Here is a 19,603-nt window from a genome sequence, read left to right on the forward strand (position 1 = left end):
CCAAAATATAATTTATAGTACTCCAAAAACATAATATAAGAGGCACGGTTTTCCATTTTACTTTAATTTTCTCGCCGAAGCAAGATCAAAGAGGAACCCCCCGCCCCCTCGGTGGGGAGAGGGAGTCAGCGAGAGAGATGGGGGCGTGAAAATGGAGAGGAGAGGGGGCGGGGCTTTTCCTTTTTCCCTCTCCAGGATGGAGAAAATGGAGAGCGAGAGAGATTGGTGGGGGAGGGTTGGCAGAGGCAAGAGGAGCCCTCCTCTGGTGCGTGAATGGGAGAGAAGAGGGAGACGGGGAAAGAAGAAAAGGGCTGGATCCCAAATTTTTATAGATTGGAGTTAATTCCTCATTTTCAATTTCATTCAAAAATCAAAGGATAACATGGCTTCAGGATTCGTGCTACTGTGATCCAAGGGTTGAACATTTTCTGAAATTCAATTATACTCTCCTTTAATTGATCTATGGTCCGTTTTGCTTATAAAATCCGAATCAAAGTTTCATATAAATATTACAATTAAACTCATATGTATATTTCGGACATTTATTTCTCAATTAAGATCCAAATAATTCAATATCAAATAATATATACATATATATATAATCAAATCTCTATACTTCCTTAACGAACGGGATTAATAAATTTTATAATTTATTCGTGCGAATAATTCATATATTTATATTCTTGATTGGAACTCAATTTATTTTAGTTTAGTTAGATTCTATACGAATATTCGTTGTTATTATTTATAATTTAGTTTAATTTATAATTTGTTCAAAGTTTTGTATATTTTATTTTTACCCAATCTACAAGCGAAACAAATTAACGAAACTTGTGTATGGCAATTGCTATGAATTTTTCATAAGTTCATGATTCCCAACGGGTTTAATAATTACCTTATAAATTTCTAATTTTATATTTTTAAATTGGTTATCATTATTTCTTTATTTCCAAAGTGTTGTAATTTTGTATTTTTAAAATTATGTGTCTTTAATCAACAACTCAACGGAGATTTATGGGAAGGTTCGTTGTTGTATACTTGTATTTTAGATCTCTATAACTGCATCCAACTTTTATTAATTTCTGATTAACATTTGCATTTTGATAAGATTACATAATTCTAACGGGTCACACAAGACGTATGTTATTTTTATGAAAATTCTTATTTATAACTTTACTTTGCAATTTTATAAGCTTAAATTAAAATTGGTTTAATCAGAACCTTTCAATTTTTTGTATTTTTGGCATTTATCGTTCAATTGTTTCTATTCATTGAATTTTGATTTCAGTTATTGATTATAATTCTATAATTGTTTATGTAAGTAATTCGTTAGTAGATCTTATTTTATTAGGCCTTAGTATAAAATTATCTTTTAAAATTTACAAAATTTTAAATTAGTTCCGATTTTATTATCAATAATTCGTTTAAATTTATTACTAATCCTGCTTATAATAAATTTAACAATAATTAAAATTACGGGTTATAACAATTTTATTACATGAGATCAAGATCCTTTAAACTTTTATTTACTACATTTTTTTGTGTTCTGTATGCAGTCAACCAGTGGTTCTATAATAATCAAAGGTAGATTCTCGTTTGACAATATACAAGAGAAAGAAATCGATCCTACGGGCATTACTCACATTGTTAAAATTATTATCTACCATGAGGGCTATATATGTGGTCTTATTGTGGATTGTGAACATAATGACACCACACAATGCACCTACCGATGGGGCGGCAATTTTGGAGGAGGATACAAGAGTGAGGTACGAGCCATTTGCAGACTTAGTAATAGATGTCACTTTTTTACTGTAAAGTTCGATGAATTATTTTGAAATTATAAACTCTTAAATTACTACATAGCATAGCTAGATAAAATTATTACCAACCAAAAAAAATAAAAAACAAAAAAAATAAAATGTTGGGAGAACAACATCTAATTAATTGGGTAAAACAATATATTTTTATTTAGGCCGGGTTTTCAACCGAGAACTCTATAATTAAATAAAATTAATAAATAAAAACTAGAGGATTGTTCTCAGCACTTGTCATCATAGCAATTGTTCTTAATAATGTCAGGAGAACATTCCATAATGAATTCAGTGCCTATACCGTTTTTTGAAATGGTGAGATATTTTATTTACTATATCTTATAAATGGTCACTCTAACAATACTACTCCAGAACTCTAGCTTCAGAAACTTCTTGACATATATATTTATAAAGAACAACAGAAACTGTTAGTCTATTAGTTCTGATATATAGAGTTAGGCTGGGGTGCTATGGTTAGCATAGTGGCTTCTATGCTACGGCTCAATATTCGAGTTTTCAAAATCCAAACGGTCGATCCGAACTGTTCATCTTATTCTCCATATTAATATCTGCTTGGAGACCAAATTTTACATTTTTCTGAATTTTTTTACTATTTATTAAGTATTTTACAAAATTGTTGATCCAACGGTGGCTGCACAAAACAGTAAAACCGTTGGATTAGCGATTTTCAAAGTGGCTTAATAAATAGTAAAAAAATTCAGAAAATTATAAAATTTGGTCTCCAAGCAGATATTAATATGGAGAATAAGATGAACGGTTCGGATCGACCGTTTGGATTTTGAAAACTCGAATATTGAGCTGTAGCATAGAGGCCACTATGCTATCCATAGCACCCCAGCCTAACTCCTGATATATATATCAGTTTTTTTTATTTTTAATTGTTAGTACTGAAGAGTCAGCTACACGTATATCAAATTTTTAAATGTCAATACTCACTTGTCAATCTTTCAAATATTATTAAACTTTACCAGTATAAATACACTTGTGATATAAATATCTTATTATACTTGGACCCTTCTCTTTTTTCCAAAGTTGGCCATCAATTAAATGTTTATTTTGGCTTAATATACTTAATTACTCGAGCACCTTTTCGGTAAAAAAGTCAAGCAAAGATGACACAAATACCAAGTTAGGTAATCTAACTCGAAAGTATTTAATATAAAAAAAAAAACCGTAATAGGACTTGGTGTAAGTTAAAAGTATTAATTTCTTGAAAAAGTATACATATTATTTACAAAGATACCAATTTTAAGTTGGTTTTTCTTGTAAAATTTGTCTCCCAATGCATATATATTAAAGCAGTTTTAATAACTCATAACTTACCTAGGAACATTTAAACCTACTAACAAGCAGTTATGTAACTGTCTAAAGTCTTCTCTTACTTGGTTCTATTTTTTTGTAGGTCAATTTTGAAACAAACGAGTACATTACATCTATAAATGGCCACGTGCAAAGAGGCTATGATTCGATTTGTTTTGTGAGGTCACTGGTACTAAAAACTAATTTGAGGGTTTATGGACCTTACGGCAGAGAGTCGCCGGAAGGTGATTGGAAACCTTTTGAATTTTCTGCGCCTCTTGGCAGTCAAATAATTGGCTTTCATGCATACTATAGTGATTATTATGTCCACGCTCTTGGAGTTAATGTCCGGCAGGTAGGCACAACTATCATGTTTTTCATCAACTACTCTGAATTTATTTTCTATTTCCTTGTTGTACACCGGATCTTTCTGAAAATTATATTTAAATTAATATAAGTTTATGATAATTCGCATATTAGGATTCTACCCGTACTAAGAATCTATATTTTAATAAAAAAAAGTTCAAACAATTAATTTGAACCATTAAACATAATCTTCATATGAAAATATACTTGGAGACTAAATTTAATATGTTTTCATAATTTTTTTTCTATTTCATAATATCCGAACCATCAAACAATTGACTCCAAGTCCCCGGGTTATGGTTGTCCTTTGATGTTTATGGGCTCAAATTAATAGAACCATTTTCAACTGATTCAAATTGGTCTTTTAAGAGGCTCCAATTGTCGACAGAAATAAACATGGGCGACCATTTAAATAATTGGGGCTTTTTTATTTACCTAGTATGAAAATATTTTTTCTTTGTTGCCTAAAAAATGTAGTTGCGAAAAACAATATCTAACTCATCTTTATTGATAAAATTTATAAAAGAGCAGATGATTATATCTTTGAGATAATTCATTGTAGTTCACCTTAAATTATTGTTTAGTGGAAAACAAATATATGGTAGTGTGAAAAATGAGGACAATATTGTTTTTAGAGTTTTTATTATTTTATTTGATTACATTTGGTCAAGATCCTTCAACCTTTAGTTTCTATTTTATTGAAATATTGGTTTCTAACATAGAATGTACATAACATGTATTTAGTGTTCTCTATATCCAGTCAAATGGTACTATAATAAAGGAGGGGCCATTCCTTGGTGACGGTGGTATAGTGAAACATATGGATCCAACGTGCATTACTCGCATAGTTAAAATTAGAATCTACTATGGTGACAAGATTAATGGTCTTACTGTGTATTTTGAACGTAATGGCACTACTCAATGCACTGGCCTTTGGGGCAAAAATGAAGGAACGTTGGATGAGGTACGAACAATTTTCTGCTTTGAATTACTAACATATGTCACTTTTTTTATATTGTAAATTAAGATCGATGAAGTTCAAATGACCCGAATTTTTTATTTATATAAAAAAAAAAATAAAAAAACTAACCAGTTTGGAATAGGATTTTGAAATCTACCCAAATCGGAAAATTTTTTTCCGGTAATTCAGTCTAAAACCGGAAAAAAAAAATTTCAGTTTTACAATTCCAAAACCAGCGGCAAGAAAAAAAAGAAACCGTAAAAAAGTTTTCTGGTTTTGGAATTCCAAATCCTTTTCAGAAAAAAAAAACAAATTTTTTTTTACAGTTTCAATATTTTTTTCTTACAGCCACAAAAAATCCGGCATGAAAAATGTTGATCCGAGTTATTTGTAGCAGTCTTTCTAATAAATCAAATTATATAGTATTCCATCTATTTTCAAAGAAATATATTAAATATTTCTAATGTTTCAATACAAAAAATAAATAAATTATAAATATTTCTATTTAAATAAAATATCTGAAAAAAAATGAAACCGTAAAATTTTTTTCCGCTTTTTCTTTTTCTTTCTGAAGAGGCTTTGGAATTCCAAAACCGGAAAAAAAAATTTACGTTTTCTTCTTTTTTTTGCCGCTGGTTTTTGAATTGTAAAACCGGAATTCTTTTTTCTGTTTTTAGATTGAATTGCCGGAAAACAAAATTTCCGGTTTGGGTAGATTTCGAAATTCTGCCAAACTTTGGTTATTTTTTGAAATTTAATTATTTTGTTGGGTATTTATAAAAAATTCGGTCATAAATTATTATCAAAGAAAATAACTACAAAACAACAAAATACAGAAGTTGGGACAATCAGGTCTAATTAGTCGGTTAATTAATTGACCCAATTTGTATACATAAGGGCTCTGTTTTTTTATTTTGGCCCGATACTAAAACAGAGAGCTCTTTACGTAAAACAAAATTAATAAAGTAATTAATATCTGCAGATTATTGTTCTCAGCTTTTTGTACTTTTCATCATAGCAATTAACAATACACGATTGAAGCATTTTATGAAAAAAATAATAATAAGATAAAATAATGATGTAAGTTGAAGGTACATTTGTTTTCTTGGAACAATGTCATTGTTGTATATATACAAAAGTACTGATATGAAATTTTTGGTTGTTCCTTGTAAATTTTGTCCTAATGCACAATTTAGAAATTTAATCATTCATAACTTACCAATTAACAGTAGAAGTTATTAAAAAATAATTATGTGCATGCATATAGTTTTCTCACTAGTTTTATGTTTTTTTCAGATAAATTTTAAAACAAACGAGTACATTAAGTCTGTAAAAGGTTACTTGGACTCTAGTATATTGATGTCATTGGTACTGATAACTAATTTGGATGTTTATGGACCATACGGCACGGGACAAGGGGAATCCTTTGAACACACTTCTCTGCACGGTCAAATTATTAGCTTCTTTGCATGTGTTGGAATTAATTGTGTTTTCCGTCTTGGAGTCTATATCAAGGTATTTACAACATTTATGTTTGTCAAAACTACTCTGAAACTTTTTTTCTAATTATTCTTTGTCATCTTCGTAAGCCTTTACTGTCAATTATATTTACTGTCAAGGTACCAACAATAAGTAAGTCGGTGCTTTGCGGTGGCAGTGGGGGTTCAGCAAGAGGTATGGACGACGTGTCTGCCATTTCTAGTATTTGTGGTGTCAAGATTCAATATGATGACGATACTATTCATGCTCTTTCTGTGCGTTATAAACTTCATGATTCCTCTTATAAAGAAACACCACTCTGGGGCGGAGAAACAGGAAAGCTGACTAAGCAGGTACAAGATTCTTGCACCAAACATAAACTCCTCTCCTGGAGCGATTTTACAATTTTTAAATATATTTTTTTTCTATTTTTTATAGTATTGCAGATCATACATACAAAAGAGCAAACGAACTGTTTATAAAAACGAAAAGCTACCAACAAACTGTATGTTAAGACCGGTGAAATTCTTACCTATTTAAACTCTTTTAAATTTTAAAATTGATATAATTTGTACTGATTTTTGTATCAATATTAAAACTCCTATATTTTTTATGTTTCTCTCTCTACTTTTTTTTTTATTAATTTATGCTAAAAAAAAAATTCCTATAGAAAGAGGATTCAAATTAGTTAAAACCCGAGATCATTAACAGTACCCCTGAAATTCCTGAAATCCCGAATCCAGCTGTCTAGCCGAGATCATGAACAATACCTCTGAGATATGTGCACAGAAAAATCAGTTATTCCGAGTTGCATGCACAAAAAAAATTAGACAGCTAGATTCGAAATTTCAGGGTACTGTTCATGGATCTCAGATTTTCAGCTGATTTGAATCCATAGAAAGAACCCTTATTTGAGAATCAAGCATTAAATTTAAAGGTGTCTCTATTACCGATCGTTGAATTTCTCCTGAGACGTTTCTAACATAAAAACGAGAGTATAGAACTTTATCAGATAATACACTTGCATTATAACCGGCTATATATCTTCAATACACTATAATTCATTAATGGGCTTGGGCTTTCCGATAATTAATAATTTTTACTGGGCTCCTGAAGTCGTTGCATAAAGTTTTCTATATGGTTTTGTAGATCGATTTTTATAGATACGAATACATTAAGTCTGTGAGAGGCTATGTTGGCTACTTCGGTGACATATTTACTGTGACGTCACTGGAACTGATAACCAATTACGGACCATACGGACCATATGGCAAGGAAGAAGGGACTCCTTTCGAACTCTCTGCTTTTGACGGTCAAATCATTGGTTTTCATGGACGCTCTGGGGAGTACCTCAATGCCATTGGAGTTTATGTCGAGGTACGTACTAGTATTACTTCTCACAAGCAACTCTGAAACTTGTTTATATATGTCTTATGCATTTGACCTCTTCATTATATTTTAATTCGTTTTCAATTGTTTTATAATTAACAAAATGTGTTATTATATATTAAGTCCAACGGCTATACAATCAAATAGCAATCTGTTGAGGTTAATTGCAGCCGTTGATTATTGTGTGAAGGAATTAAACTTGACTCATCAAATTTTGCAGTGGACATAACATTGAAGCTGATTGATGGCACGATTTTGAAGGTCAAACGTGGTTCTTCTTGGACAAATAAAATATGGATTTGAAGCTTTATTCAATTTTAACTTTTAAGATGATATATGAAAGCTTCAAGTCTATTAGAATTTCGTATAGAAACTTTTGAGTGAAGTATGCGTGGGTAATTGTTATCTCAAAATTTTGTTTTTCAGTTTTATTTTTTATTTATGAAATTCTAGAGTTGGTATTCAATTTTTATGGCTATAAAACAGTTGCCTTGTAATTTAGGGTGTTATAAAACAGTTGCTATAGAAAGTTATGGTTTTTGAGTGAAGCATGCCGTGAGAATAGTAACAAATTAAATTTAATAATGATCTTAAAAATTTTAAAATGTCAAATTTATTTTATAAGAAATCAAACAGTCAAAAATAATAAAAAAAATTAATGCATTAAAATAACTTATCATCTTCATTTTTTTTATAGCTGACTTTGAATTAAATGAGTTTGAAAATTTCAAAATTTTATACGTACACGCATCACTCGTGATGTAGCTCACTATCTTGAATTTGTCGGTTGAAACAAATTTGAAAGTTTTTTAAGTTAAGCTTACCAAACTTTTTTTATGAGCCTACCACATCATAACCTCACTCATATTATAGGAAGCTGCTAATAGTCTCCAGACTCCAATCCCCCAAAAGTTTCTGGAAGTCCCTGTAAACTAATGGACCGAAGTCGGTAAACTTCAAAACTAAATCATGTAATTCAATTCCATGAATCCTGTAAACATAATAAGTTTTCATTTCTATGTGGTCTCTAATAACCTCTACTTTAACAACTTTAATTACTTTGATCGAGACCACTTTTAGACCTTTGACTAGAACCATATCTAGAATATCTCTAACGGTTTTTTAAAATTGATAACTAACTATGACCACTTTAAAATTCTGTAAACTTATATATGTAAAATAAATTCAATTTTTTTTTTCAAATCTCCTTCTAGATGCTACTTTCAATTATTTTGAATTCTGTAAACATTGTCATATAACATTGTCACATAACTCTGTAAATTTTGTTTGTTTGTTTGTTTTTTTTTTTTTTTAAATTTTGAAAATTTCATGAACACTGCAAAGTGGTGAGCAGAATTCAAATTCTCGATTTGAAGTATCCAATAATTCTAAATTTTTTTTCTAACTAGCTATGCTACCGCGAGTGTGTATCCTCTGAGATATCTCAACTTTTGCGTGACCGACGTGTCCGGTGCCTATTCGGAGGTGATGTAGGGGTCAGTGTCATGTGGGCTTTGAGATTCGTGCATAACGTCTTTAAACGGTTATTTTTCATAAAGTCACACAAAGTTTGAGATAACTCAGAGGACACGAATTCTGCTACCGCTCCGCTCTCAAATTGGAATACAATTTTCTTATTTTTCAGAAAAATTTCAAAACATAAAAAAGAAGATATAAATAGAACAAAAATCATATTTTGATAAGACGTTGCGATCCATAGCGTAGCGTCTCAACTTGCCGAGTGGTCACGTGACTTTACCATCGGTAAAGTCCTGTGGGGTGGGGCCCGCACCAGACAAGAAAAGAAACCTATTTCATTCATTCATTCATTCATTCACGCTTTCTTTTCCGGAGACGTACGCCGAACTCCCGCTGGACCCATCCCACGCCAGAAACAACCATAACTCCCGCTGGACCTTTCGAATTTTCTGCACCTCCCGGCGGTCAAATAATTGGCTTTCATGCATACCATAGTGATGAGATTAATTACTCATTTGTCCACGCTCTTGGAGTTTATGTCCGGCAGGTAGGCACAAATCATGTTTTTCATCAACTACTCTGAATTTATTTTCTATTTCCTTGTTGTACACCGGATCTTTCTGAAAATTATATTTAAATTAATATAAGTTTATGATAATTTGCATATTAGTATTCTACCTGTACTAAGAATCTATATTTTAATTAAAAAAGTTCAAACAATTGATCCAAACCATTAAACACAATCTTCATAGGAAAATACACTTGGAGACTAAATTTAATATGTTTTCATAATTTTTTTCCTATTTCATAATATCCGAACCATCAAACAATTGACTCCAATTCCCCGGATTATGGTTGTCCTTCGATTTTTATGGGCTCAAATTAATAGAACCATTTTCAACTGATTCAAATTGGTCTTTTAAGAGGCTCTAATTGTCAACAGAAATAAACATGGGCGACCATTGAAATAATTGGGGCTTTTTTACTTCTTTAGTGATAAAATTTATAAAAGAGCAGATGATTATATCTTTGAGATAATTTATTGTAGTTCACCTTAAATTATTGTTTAGTGGAAAACAAATATATGGTAGTGTGAAAAATGAGGACAATATTGTTTCTAGAGTTTTTATTATTTTATTTTATTACATTTGGTCAAGATCCTTGGAACCTTTGTTTTTTATTTTATTGAAATATTGGTTTCTAACATGGAATGTACATAACATGTATTTAGTGTTCTCTGTATCCAGTCAAATGGTACTATAATAAAGGAGGGGCCATTCCTTGGTGACGGTGGTATAGTGAAACGTATGGATCCAACGTGCATTACTCGCATAGTTAAAATTATAATCTACCGTGGTGACAAGATTAATGGTCTTACTGTGTATTTTGAACGTAATGGCATCACTCAATGCACTAGCCTTTGGGGCAAAATTGAAGGAAAGGTGGATGAGGTACGAACAATTTTCTGCTTTGATTTAGTAATATATGTCACTTTTTTTTATTGTAAATTAAGATCGATGAAGTTCAAATGACTGATGACTTTTAATTTATAATTATATATTCTTAAATTAGTGTCTGGATAAATTAATATCAAACAAAATAACTATAAAACAACAAAATAAAAAGTTGGAACAACCAGGTCTAATTAGTTGGTCAATTAATTGACCCAGTTTGTATACACAAGGGCTCTGTTTTTTTTTTTATTTTGGCCCGGTACTGAAAACAGAGAGTAATTTACGTAAAACAAAATTAATAAACTAATTAAAATCTGCGTATTATATGTTAGGAACTTCACAACTGTAGCATTTAATGAAAAGCAATAATAAGATAAAATAATGATGCAAGTCAAAGGTACTTTTTTTCTTGGAACAATGTCATTGTTGTAAATATACAAAAATACCAATATGAAAATTTTTGTTGTTCCTTGTAAATTTTGTCTCCTAATGCACAATTTAGAAGTTTAATCATTCGTAACTTACCAATTAACAGTAGAAGTTACTAAAAAATAATTATGTGCGTGCATAAAGTTTTCTCACTAGTTTTATGTTTTTTCAGATAAATTTTAAAACAAACGAGTACATTAAGTCTGTAAAAGGTTACTTGGACGATAGTGATAATATGTTGTCACTGATACTGGTAACTAATTTCAACGTTTATGGACCATACGACAAGGAAGGAGGGAGATTCTTTAAACACACTTCTCTGCACGGTCAAATTATTAGCTTCTTTGCATGTGTTGGAATTAATTGTGTTTTCCGTCTTGGAGTCTATATCAAGGTATTTACAACATTTATGTTTGTCAAAACTACTCTGAAACTTTTTTTTCTAATTATTATTTGTTATCTTCGTAAGCCTTTACCAATAAGTAAGTCGGTGCCTTGCGGTGGCAGTGGGGGTTCACCAAGAGATATGGACGACGTGTCTGCCATTTATAAAATTTATGGAGTCACGATTCGATATGACGATACTATTCATGCTCTTTCTGTGCGTTGTAGACTTAATGATTCTTCTTTTAAACAAACACTCTGGGGCAGAGAAACAGGAAAGCTGACTGAGGTACGTACAAGATCCTTGCACCAACATAAACTCCTCTCCTGGGGCGATTTTACAATTTTTAAATATTTTTTTCTATTCTTTTTAGTATACATACAAAAGAGCAAATGAACAGTTTATAAAAATTAAAAGCTACCAACAAACTATTATTGTTGTAAATGTAACTCGGATTGTAAATGGTATAGAAGAGGAGTTTATATAACCTGATTTTTATTTCTTACAAAGGATTATACAATATTTTACAAGCCTCTGATATATTTACTTCTCTGATCCACTTTTTTTACACATAAGCTCATCCTATTTATACTAATAATGTCGGTACTAAAATTTCTAAATTTTACATATTTATTCTATCGACATTATTAATATGTCAGTACTAAAGTTTTTAGATTTTACATATTTATTCTACTGACATTATTAATATATGTCGGTTGATTTATCTGGAGAGTACATGATATGTACATGTCTTCTAACTATGATATTCTACTGACATTATTAATATATATCTTCAATACACTATAATTGATTAATGGGCTTGGGCTTTCCGATAATAATTTTTACGGGGCTCCTGAAGTCGTTGCTGTCAATTTCAACAGTTATGTGCATAAAGTTTTCTATATGGTTTTGTAGATCAATTTTCATGAAGACGAATACATTAAGTCTGTGAGAGGATATGTTGGCTACTTTGGTGACATATTTACTGTGAGGTCACTACAACTGATAACCAATTACAAAAGTTACGGACCATACGGCAAGGAAGAAGGGACTCCTTTCGAACTCTCTGCTTTTGACGGTAGAATCATTGGTTTCCATGGACGCTCTGGAGAGTACCTCAATGCCATTGGAGTTTATGTCGAGGTACGTACTAGTATTACTTCTCACAAGCAACTCTGAAACTTGTTTATATATGTTTTATGCATTTGACCGCTTCATTATATTTTAATTCGTTTTCAATTATTGTTTTATAATTAACAAAATGTGTTATTATTAAGTCCAACGGCTATACAATCAAATAGCAATCTGTTGAGGTTAATTGCAGCCGTTGATTATTATTGTGTGAAGGAATTAAACTTGACTCATCAAATTTTGCAGTGGGATAACAGTGAAGGTGAGGATAACAATGAAGGTGAGGATAACAGTGAATCTGATTGATGGCACGATTTTGAAGGTCAAACGTGGTTCTTCTTGGACAACTAAAATATGGATTGAAGCGAGCTCAAAATCAGGCCCGTAGGAACAGACGATGGAAAGAGCGAAAGAAAAGGCGATTGAGAAGGAGACTAAGGAGGCGACTGCGCAACCACAACCACCACCCAGGAACACAACGGGAAGGCTATGTAGGGAGAACAGACCTCTACTCAGCTGGTTTGAAGAGGCAATGAAGGAAAAACCTAGGCCGATAGAGGAGGCACTCTTAACAGTGAAGGAACAAGGGGTAACAAAATGCAGCTCCACTATTGTGGCAACAAGGGAACAGGCGACTGCAAGCAGACTGGGGGGATCCAACCCGGGAAACAAGGCAAATGAAGATGACAATGGAGAACAGAAGGAAGATGGATGGCAAGTAGTACGCTCAAGAAAACACAGGATGCAACAGGCAAACCTGCAAGCACGTAACCCACCCCCACGAAAAATTCCAACACAGGTTGAGAAAGCTTTCTCCAAAGCATTTATTGAGAAAAAATGCTTTAGGTGCTTGTCAGTCGGTCATAAAAGGGCTAGCTGTAGAGAACCGGTGAGGTGCTTTAAATGCCACAAGGTAGGCCATATGGCAGGGAGATGCACACTGCCTATAAAACAAACCGTCCAAACAGGGCCTAAACCACAAGCATTTCAGAGAAACAAAAAACAAGGAGAGACATACGCACAGGTGACTAGAGATAAACAGAAAATGGAAGTAGTAGAACAATATTTAGATGAGCATCCAGAGGTAGAAGACGTGTTCATACCAGAGATGACAGACCTCAAACCAGAAAACGAATACCTTCAGAGGTCGGCAATGGTGGTCTTGGAAGTGGATGACGATTACCAAAACAAGCCAGTCGAGATCACGAACCCACTAGTGGATGCCATCAAGAACGCATTGGTGGTGCGCACCGGTAGTACCCCATCAAGGTATAGAGTACTGGCCATAGATAAATCTGTTTTGGTAATATGTGACAATACGAGGTGGAGAGATAGATTGGTAGAAGAACAAACCTTTCGCATTATAGAACTGGGAGTGAGGTTCTATCTTAGGGCATGGAGCCCAACAATGGACATGGCATATCAACCCCCAGGTTACCAGACGTGGCTGAGACTAACAGGGCTCCCTCTGCATTTGTGGAATGATGATGGTATCAAACGGGCTACAGCAAGAATTGGCATAGTGAAACACATTAGGCCATATGGCATTCAAGGGGGTCAGATGAAACACATCACGGTGTATATGGCCACTAAGCACCCAAGAGGGATATCAAAAACCCTAGAAGTAAGAGTAGGAAGCCATACGAGAATAGTGCAGGTCAAACTATTAGGGTGGAGATTGGCGACATATGGACACTTTCCACCACCAGACCCGAACCAACCTGCTCAACAGTCACAACCAGGGCAGTATGAATACCAGTGGCAAGATCAAATGCATCAACCAGCAACTGGCACACCTTCGGGTTCTGGGGTGAATAATGCTCACAGCTATGCTCCTACCAATGAGTGGGGGACAAAAATAAAAAAGGATGGGGCTAAGAAGGGAGGAGTGTCAATGTTGGGAAGGTCAAGACCAAAGCAAGTATGGGTTCAAAAAAGAGGTGCTGAAGGACCAAGAGGCGCTCAAACAAAGCAGCAATGGACTCCGAGAGATGGGGTGAAACTGTTGGGGAAGGTGAGTAAGCTGAAGTCACAAATGCTGACCACACAAGGGTTACACAACAAGAGAGTGACAGCTACACGAAAAATTACAATCAAAGCGGGATCGAGTGTGACTTGTACGTTAGAAGTACAAGGGGGCGAAAATGTCAGGAGAAAACTCACGCTTCAGCCGGTCACAGACATAACGGATACACCAGGTCAACTCATCCTTAAATGCTTAACACTTTTCAAAAAGAATTGTACAAGCAGGGTAAGGTCAGAAAGGCTATTCGGCAAAAGGACACAGGAGCAGAGCACGAGGCCTAGGATCGAGTACAAGGCAAGTAGTTACGAGATGCAGTCATTAAGTGATGGGATAGCTAATTCAGAGAGGAAGCACAACAGCTGGAACACAATAGGAGACCGGGTTTTCGCTCAAGGCAGCACAATGACGGTCACCTTAACACGGGCAGGGATGGGGCTCCCAATAATTCTCAAATTTCAGATAGGAGACGGGCCATTAAACCTAGCAGCAAAAACTAATTTCCTCACAATGATACCACATGCAAACAGCCCAACAAAATCGAGCCCAGTCATGATTATAGGCCCTCCTCCAGGCTTCGAAGATGGGCCCAAATATCGGGTAATAGAGGAAATATATGAAGGCCCTCCTCCAGGCTTTGAGAATGGGCCGAATTATCAGGCCCAACAAGAAGAAGGAATTATGAACCAAGGTTTAATAGAAGAACATGGGCCATCTCAGCAGGCCCCCTCAACACCAGTGAACCAGAAAGGCACAGGGGCAATACGAAAGAGCCCACGTCTCCAAGCGAAAACAAGAGGGCCGTACATCTCTGCCATTGAAAAGGCAAAAATGGTGAAGGGTTATCAACCAGAGAAAGAAGGAAAGCAGAAAAGGGGACCCAAACTTGTCAAACAACCAGTGAAACCGAATCTGAACTACATGGAGACACTAAACCCGCTGTCAGAGATACAGGCACACTTAGTAGTTGATGCCGCAGGAATAGAAATGAAGGAAAGCCTCAGTGAAAGTATAAGCAAAGTGGCGAAGGATCAGTGGCTGGGGGAAGGACCTGAGGGGGTCTGATTCGAGTTAGGCAAGGCCTATAAAGTAGTTCCTCATGTTCTAATGTTAAGCTTTTTTAAAATTAGCCCAGCAGGTGTTAGGAGAAATGGGCTCCTTTTGTGTTTATGCATATGCTTTAGTTTCAGTATTAAGAAGAGTCAAGCTCCGTGGTGGGCACGGAAAGGTTGGGGTAGAGTTTTGGCACTGGGATACAGAGGAGATGTTGTTGTACCATTCCTCGTAGCTCATAGTGCCCTCCGCAAATGTATTGAGATAGTTTCAAAAATTCTGAATGAATTATAAACCCAGCTTAAATTTTATGTCTTGGAATGTGCGCGGGTTAAATGAGCGGCCAAAAAGATTAGAAGTAAGGCAATCTATTTTGTTGGAAAAACCCAGCATCGTATGCATGCAAGAAACCAAAATGGCTAGAATGGATACAACCTGTCTAAGGGAAGTTTGTGGATGGAGGCTAAAAAATACGAGAATACTGGATGCGGAGGGTACTAGAGGAGGGGTAATTGTAGCATGGTCAAATACACTGTTCCAAGAACTAGATCACACTATAGGGCGTTTTTCAGTCACAGTGCTATTGCAACATAGACACGACAATGGAAGATTTCTATTCACAGGGGTCTATGGCCCTTCGACACCACATCTGAGGAGAGAATTCTTGCAAGAATTGACGGCTTTAAAACCGTCTGATAACACGCCGTGGGTGGTTTGCGGTGATTTTAATATCACAATGGAACCAGGAGAGAGGAATCATGCACATGATTGGAGAATATATGCCACTACGCTTTGCGAGACTAGCTTCATCCCTTGATTTGTTGAATATAACAATGCATGGCAGGAGATACACCTGGTCAAATGAACGAGAAAATCCATCAATGGCAAGATTGGATCGGTTTCTCATCTCAACGGAGTGGAATGCTAGATACCCGAATTCAAGCCAACATACCTTACCTAACACATCCTCCGATCACTGCCCTATTCTGTACAAAGCAAAGGCAAACTTTATAAAGACTAACTTTTTCCGTTTCGAAAATTGTTGGTTGAGAGTTCCACAATTGCAAGAAGTGGTAATAAATAGTTGGACGGAAGGCGAGATGGCTACCAACCCTGTACAGCTACACAGGAAAATGCAGAATTTACAAAGAGCAATCACGCAATGGGCAAGACAGAAAGTGGGCTCCATAAAAGTTCAACTTCAGGTGTGTAGAGAATATGTTGGATGGTTAGACAAAATAAAAGAACAAAGGGCGGCAACTGAATTAGAACAAATGATTGTGAAATTGATAAAGGAAAGACATAAGGAGTTGTCTTTGTTAGAGGAGGACTTATGGAGGCAGCGCTCAAAAATGAAATGGGAGTTACAAGGGGATAAAGGAACAAAGTTCTTTCATGCAAAGGCATCAGGGAGTAAAAGAAACAATACCATCTCACAAATAGAATATCAAGGGGTCATGCATTCAGATCAAAAAGCCAAGTCAGAAGCATTCTTTCACTTTTTCGCTGGCCTCATGGGCAAAGAATCAAAACAGGTGCCAACCATTCAGTGGACCAACCTGTATGAGGAGCAGGCAGATTTGGAGCATACGGCTGACCAAATAACTCTAGAGGAAATAAGAGAAGTGATATCAAAATGGCCGAACAACAAAAGTCCCGGGCCCGACGGGTTCACAGGGGAATTTTACAAGAAATTTATGGAGTTTCTAATCCCGGATATTCATGCAGTCTTTGCTTCAGTCACAGCAAGAGAGACGTCCCTCCAACCATTAAACACCTCATTCATAGTGTTGATCCCCAAAAAAGAACAAGCATTAAAACCGCAAGATTACAGACCCATTAGTTTGATCCATGCCATTCAAAGAATATTCTCAAAAATTCTATCCAACAGAATTCAAAGCAGAATTGGGGAGCTAGTAGATACTGCACAAACCGGTTTCATAAAGAATAGGCAAATAACGGAAGGTTTCGTTTATGCCCAACAGATCTTGCACCATTCCAAAAAAAATAACATTCCTTTGGCCATATTCAAAGCGGATATAAATAAGGCATTCGATACGATAGGATGGGAATTCCTTTTGAAAGTCATCACACATCTCGGATTTCCGAATCAATGGGTGCAATGGATAAAAAATTTGGTTTTAGCCGGGTCTTCTCAAGTAATCATCAACGGTTTAGTGGGTAAGAAAATAGAGCTAAAAAGAGGAGTTCGGCAAGGAGACCCGATCTCGCCGTTACTATTTATTATGGCAATGGATTTTGTCACACGATGGTTTAATAAACTAGTAAGTAATGGAGCTCTTAGATTGCCACTTAACCATATGAAACCGTGCCTATTGTATGCCGATGATGCATTGTTTTTTGTAAAGCCAGAGGTGCAGCAGATCCAGATACTCAAGATTGCGTTCATTGCTTTTGAAGAGATCTCCGGATTATCGGTAAATTTACATAAATCCGAATTGATAGCAACCAAGGACACCCAGGGAATTGGAGCAAGCTTAGCAGCTAGGATGGGGTGTAAGGTCGGGTCATTCCCAATGACCTACTTGGGACTACCACTATCAGACAAGAAGCTAAACAAGGAGACATATTTACCGCTAATCCACAAATTAAATGAGAGACTAGCCGGTTGGGCGGCCAAACATTTAACAATTGCGGGGAGATTAGTTTTGTTAAACGCGGTACTCTCATCAATTCCAGTTTACTTCATGTCGTGCTTCAAACTACCGTGTTGGGTCGTATCTGAGATTGACAAAATCAGAAGACGTTTTTTGTGGCATGGGGTCTCTCAAGACTCAAACAAGAAAATGAACTTGGCTAATTGGAAGTTAGTGTGCACACCAAAGAAATTGGGTGGGCTTGGAGTGATTGATCTCAAAACTTTCAATTTAGCTCTAATGATGAAATGGTATTGGAAGTGGATACAAACAGCTGAGAACTTGTGCAACCCGATACTCTCACAACTGGGGCTGACAAGGGATCTCATCCCAGATACAATAATTTTCACAACAACCATGCAACAAATACTACAGTATTGGAGAGTAGCAATTCAGAGAACACTAGGAAATGGAGTGACAATTAGTTTTTGGCATCACAACTGGGGCTGGGGTCTACTCAGAGAAAGATTCCCGGACCTATACACCTTTGCATTATCGGAATCAACAATACTGTCACAGGCAGTGCAAATGGGAGCGATACAGAATCTGTTTAGGCAAAACCTATCCACTATAGCACAATCTGAATTACATGAATTAATGGAGATAATGCAGAATCTGAATTTACACGCGCACGTAGAGGATCAAGCAACATGGAAATGGTCCTCCACAGGACACTTCACAGTGAAATCGGCATATAGGGCAATGAAGGACTGGCCAAGAATCGAAAATCTGAACCATAGAATATGGTCACTCAAGGCGCCACCGCGATTCAAGGTATTCGGATGGTTAATGCTACTTAATAAAATCCTAACAGTGGACAATTTGGTGAAAAGGGGGTGGTGTTTAGTGAACAGATGTGTGATGTGTAAGGTGCAGCTGGAAACAGTGGTGCATTTGTTTAAAGAGTGTCAGAATATAGCACATATACACCAAAAAGTGGCAGCGGAGTACCAAATTCGATTACCAGTATGGTGTGATGAGATATCCCCGCTAATTAACAAGGATTTCACGCTGAAGGAGAGATCATTATTCCTGATAGTGGCATTTATAATGTGGAGAGAAAGATGTGCCCGGGTATTTCGAGAAAAGGAAAATTCGGTGGAGGAATTACTGGGGCAAATAAGAACACAGTGGGGATATAGCTCGATGCAACAGATCACCTGATAGCTCATCATTATCAATTTTTTGTTTACTTTGCCATTTTGTGTCCTTGCTTTTCTTCCAGTTACTTACTTATTCGGTTTTTGTTTTACGCTTTTCCTTTAGGCAACTCAAATATCTTGAGTTTGTAATTTCTTCTGATTGGTCACATAACCTATGTACCAATTATTATCAATGAAATAGGGGCGTGACCCCTGTTTTTACTCAAAAAAATATGGATTGAAGCTTTATTCAATTTTAAGATGATGAAAGTTTCAAGTCTATTAGAATTTCGTATAGAAACTTATGGTTTTTGAGTGAAGTATGCATGGTCCGGTAATTGTTATCTCAAAATTTTGTTTTTCAGTTTTATTTTTTTATTTATGAAATTCTAGAGTTGGTATTTATTACGGAAAATAAAAGAACACAACACTCCCAGAAACACCCTTCCCTCCCAGTTTTTTATATATTCAAAACATTGTTTTACAGAGATATCTCTTTTTTCTTCTCTTATTTTTGACTC

General features: G+C 35.3%; 2 protein-coding genes across 2 annotated transcripts in view; both read left to right on the forward strand.

Moving 5' to 3' along the window:
• Window positions 1-19,603, forward strand: part of LOC144562542 (uncharacterized) — a 294,211-nt gene that overhangs the window by 145,260 nt on the left and 129,348 nt on the right. Inside the window, exons 12-13 of the mRNA XM_078311733.1 lie at window positions 3,238-3,489; window positions 4,261-4,464. Of these exons, the coding sequence (XP_078167859.1) occupies window positions 3,238-3,489; window positions 4,261-4,464 (456 nt within the window). The remainder of the gene's footprint in view (window positions 1-3,237; window positions 3,490-4,260; window positions 4,465-19,603) is intronic.
• LOC144562551 (mannose/glucose-specific lectin-like) lies at window positions 9,250-12,260 on the forward strand. Its single transcript, XM_078311742.1, has 4 exons — window positions 9,250-9,355; window positions 10,056-10,259; window positions 10,864-11,364; window positions 11,992-12,260. Exons 2-4 carry the CDS (start codon window positions 10,116-10,118, stop codon window positions 12,253-12,255), a joined length of 909 nt encoding a protein of 302 aa, XP_078167868.1. The 5' UTR covers window positions 9,250-9,355; window positions 10,056-10,115; the 3' UTR covers window positions 12,256-12,260.

The sequence above is a fragment of the Carex rostrata genome, chromosome 12, assembly GCF_964058835.1.
Source record: "Carex rostrata chromosome 12, lpCarRost1.2, whole genome shotgun sequence".
In the NCBI taxonomy this organism is placed as follows: Eukaryota; Viridiplantae; Streptophyta; class Magnoliopsida; order Poales; family Cyperaceae; genus Carex; species Carex rostrata.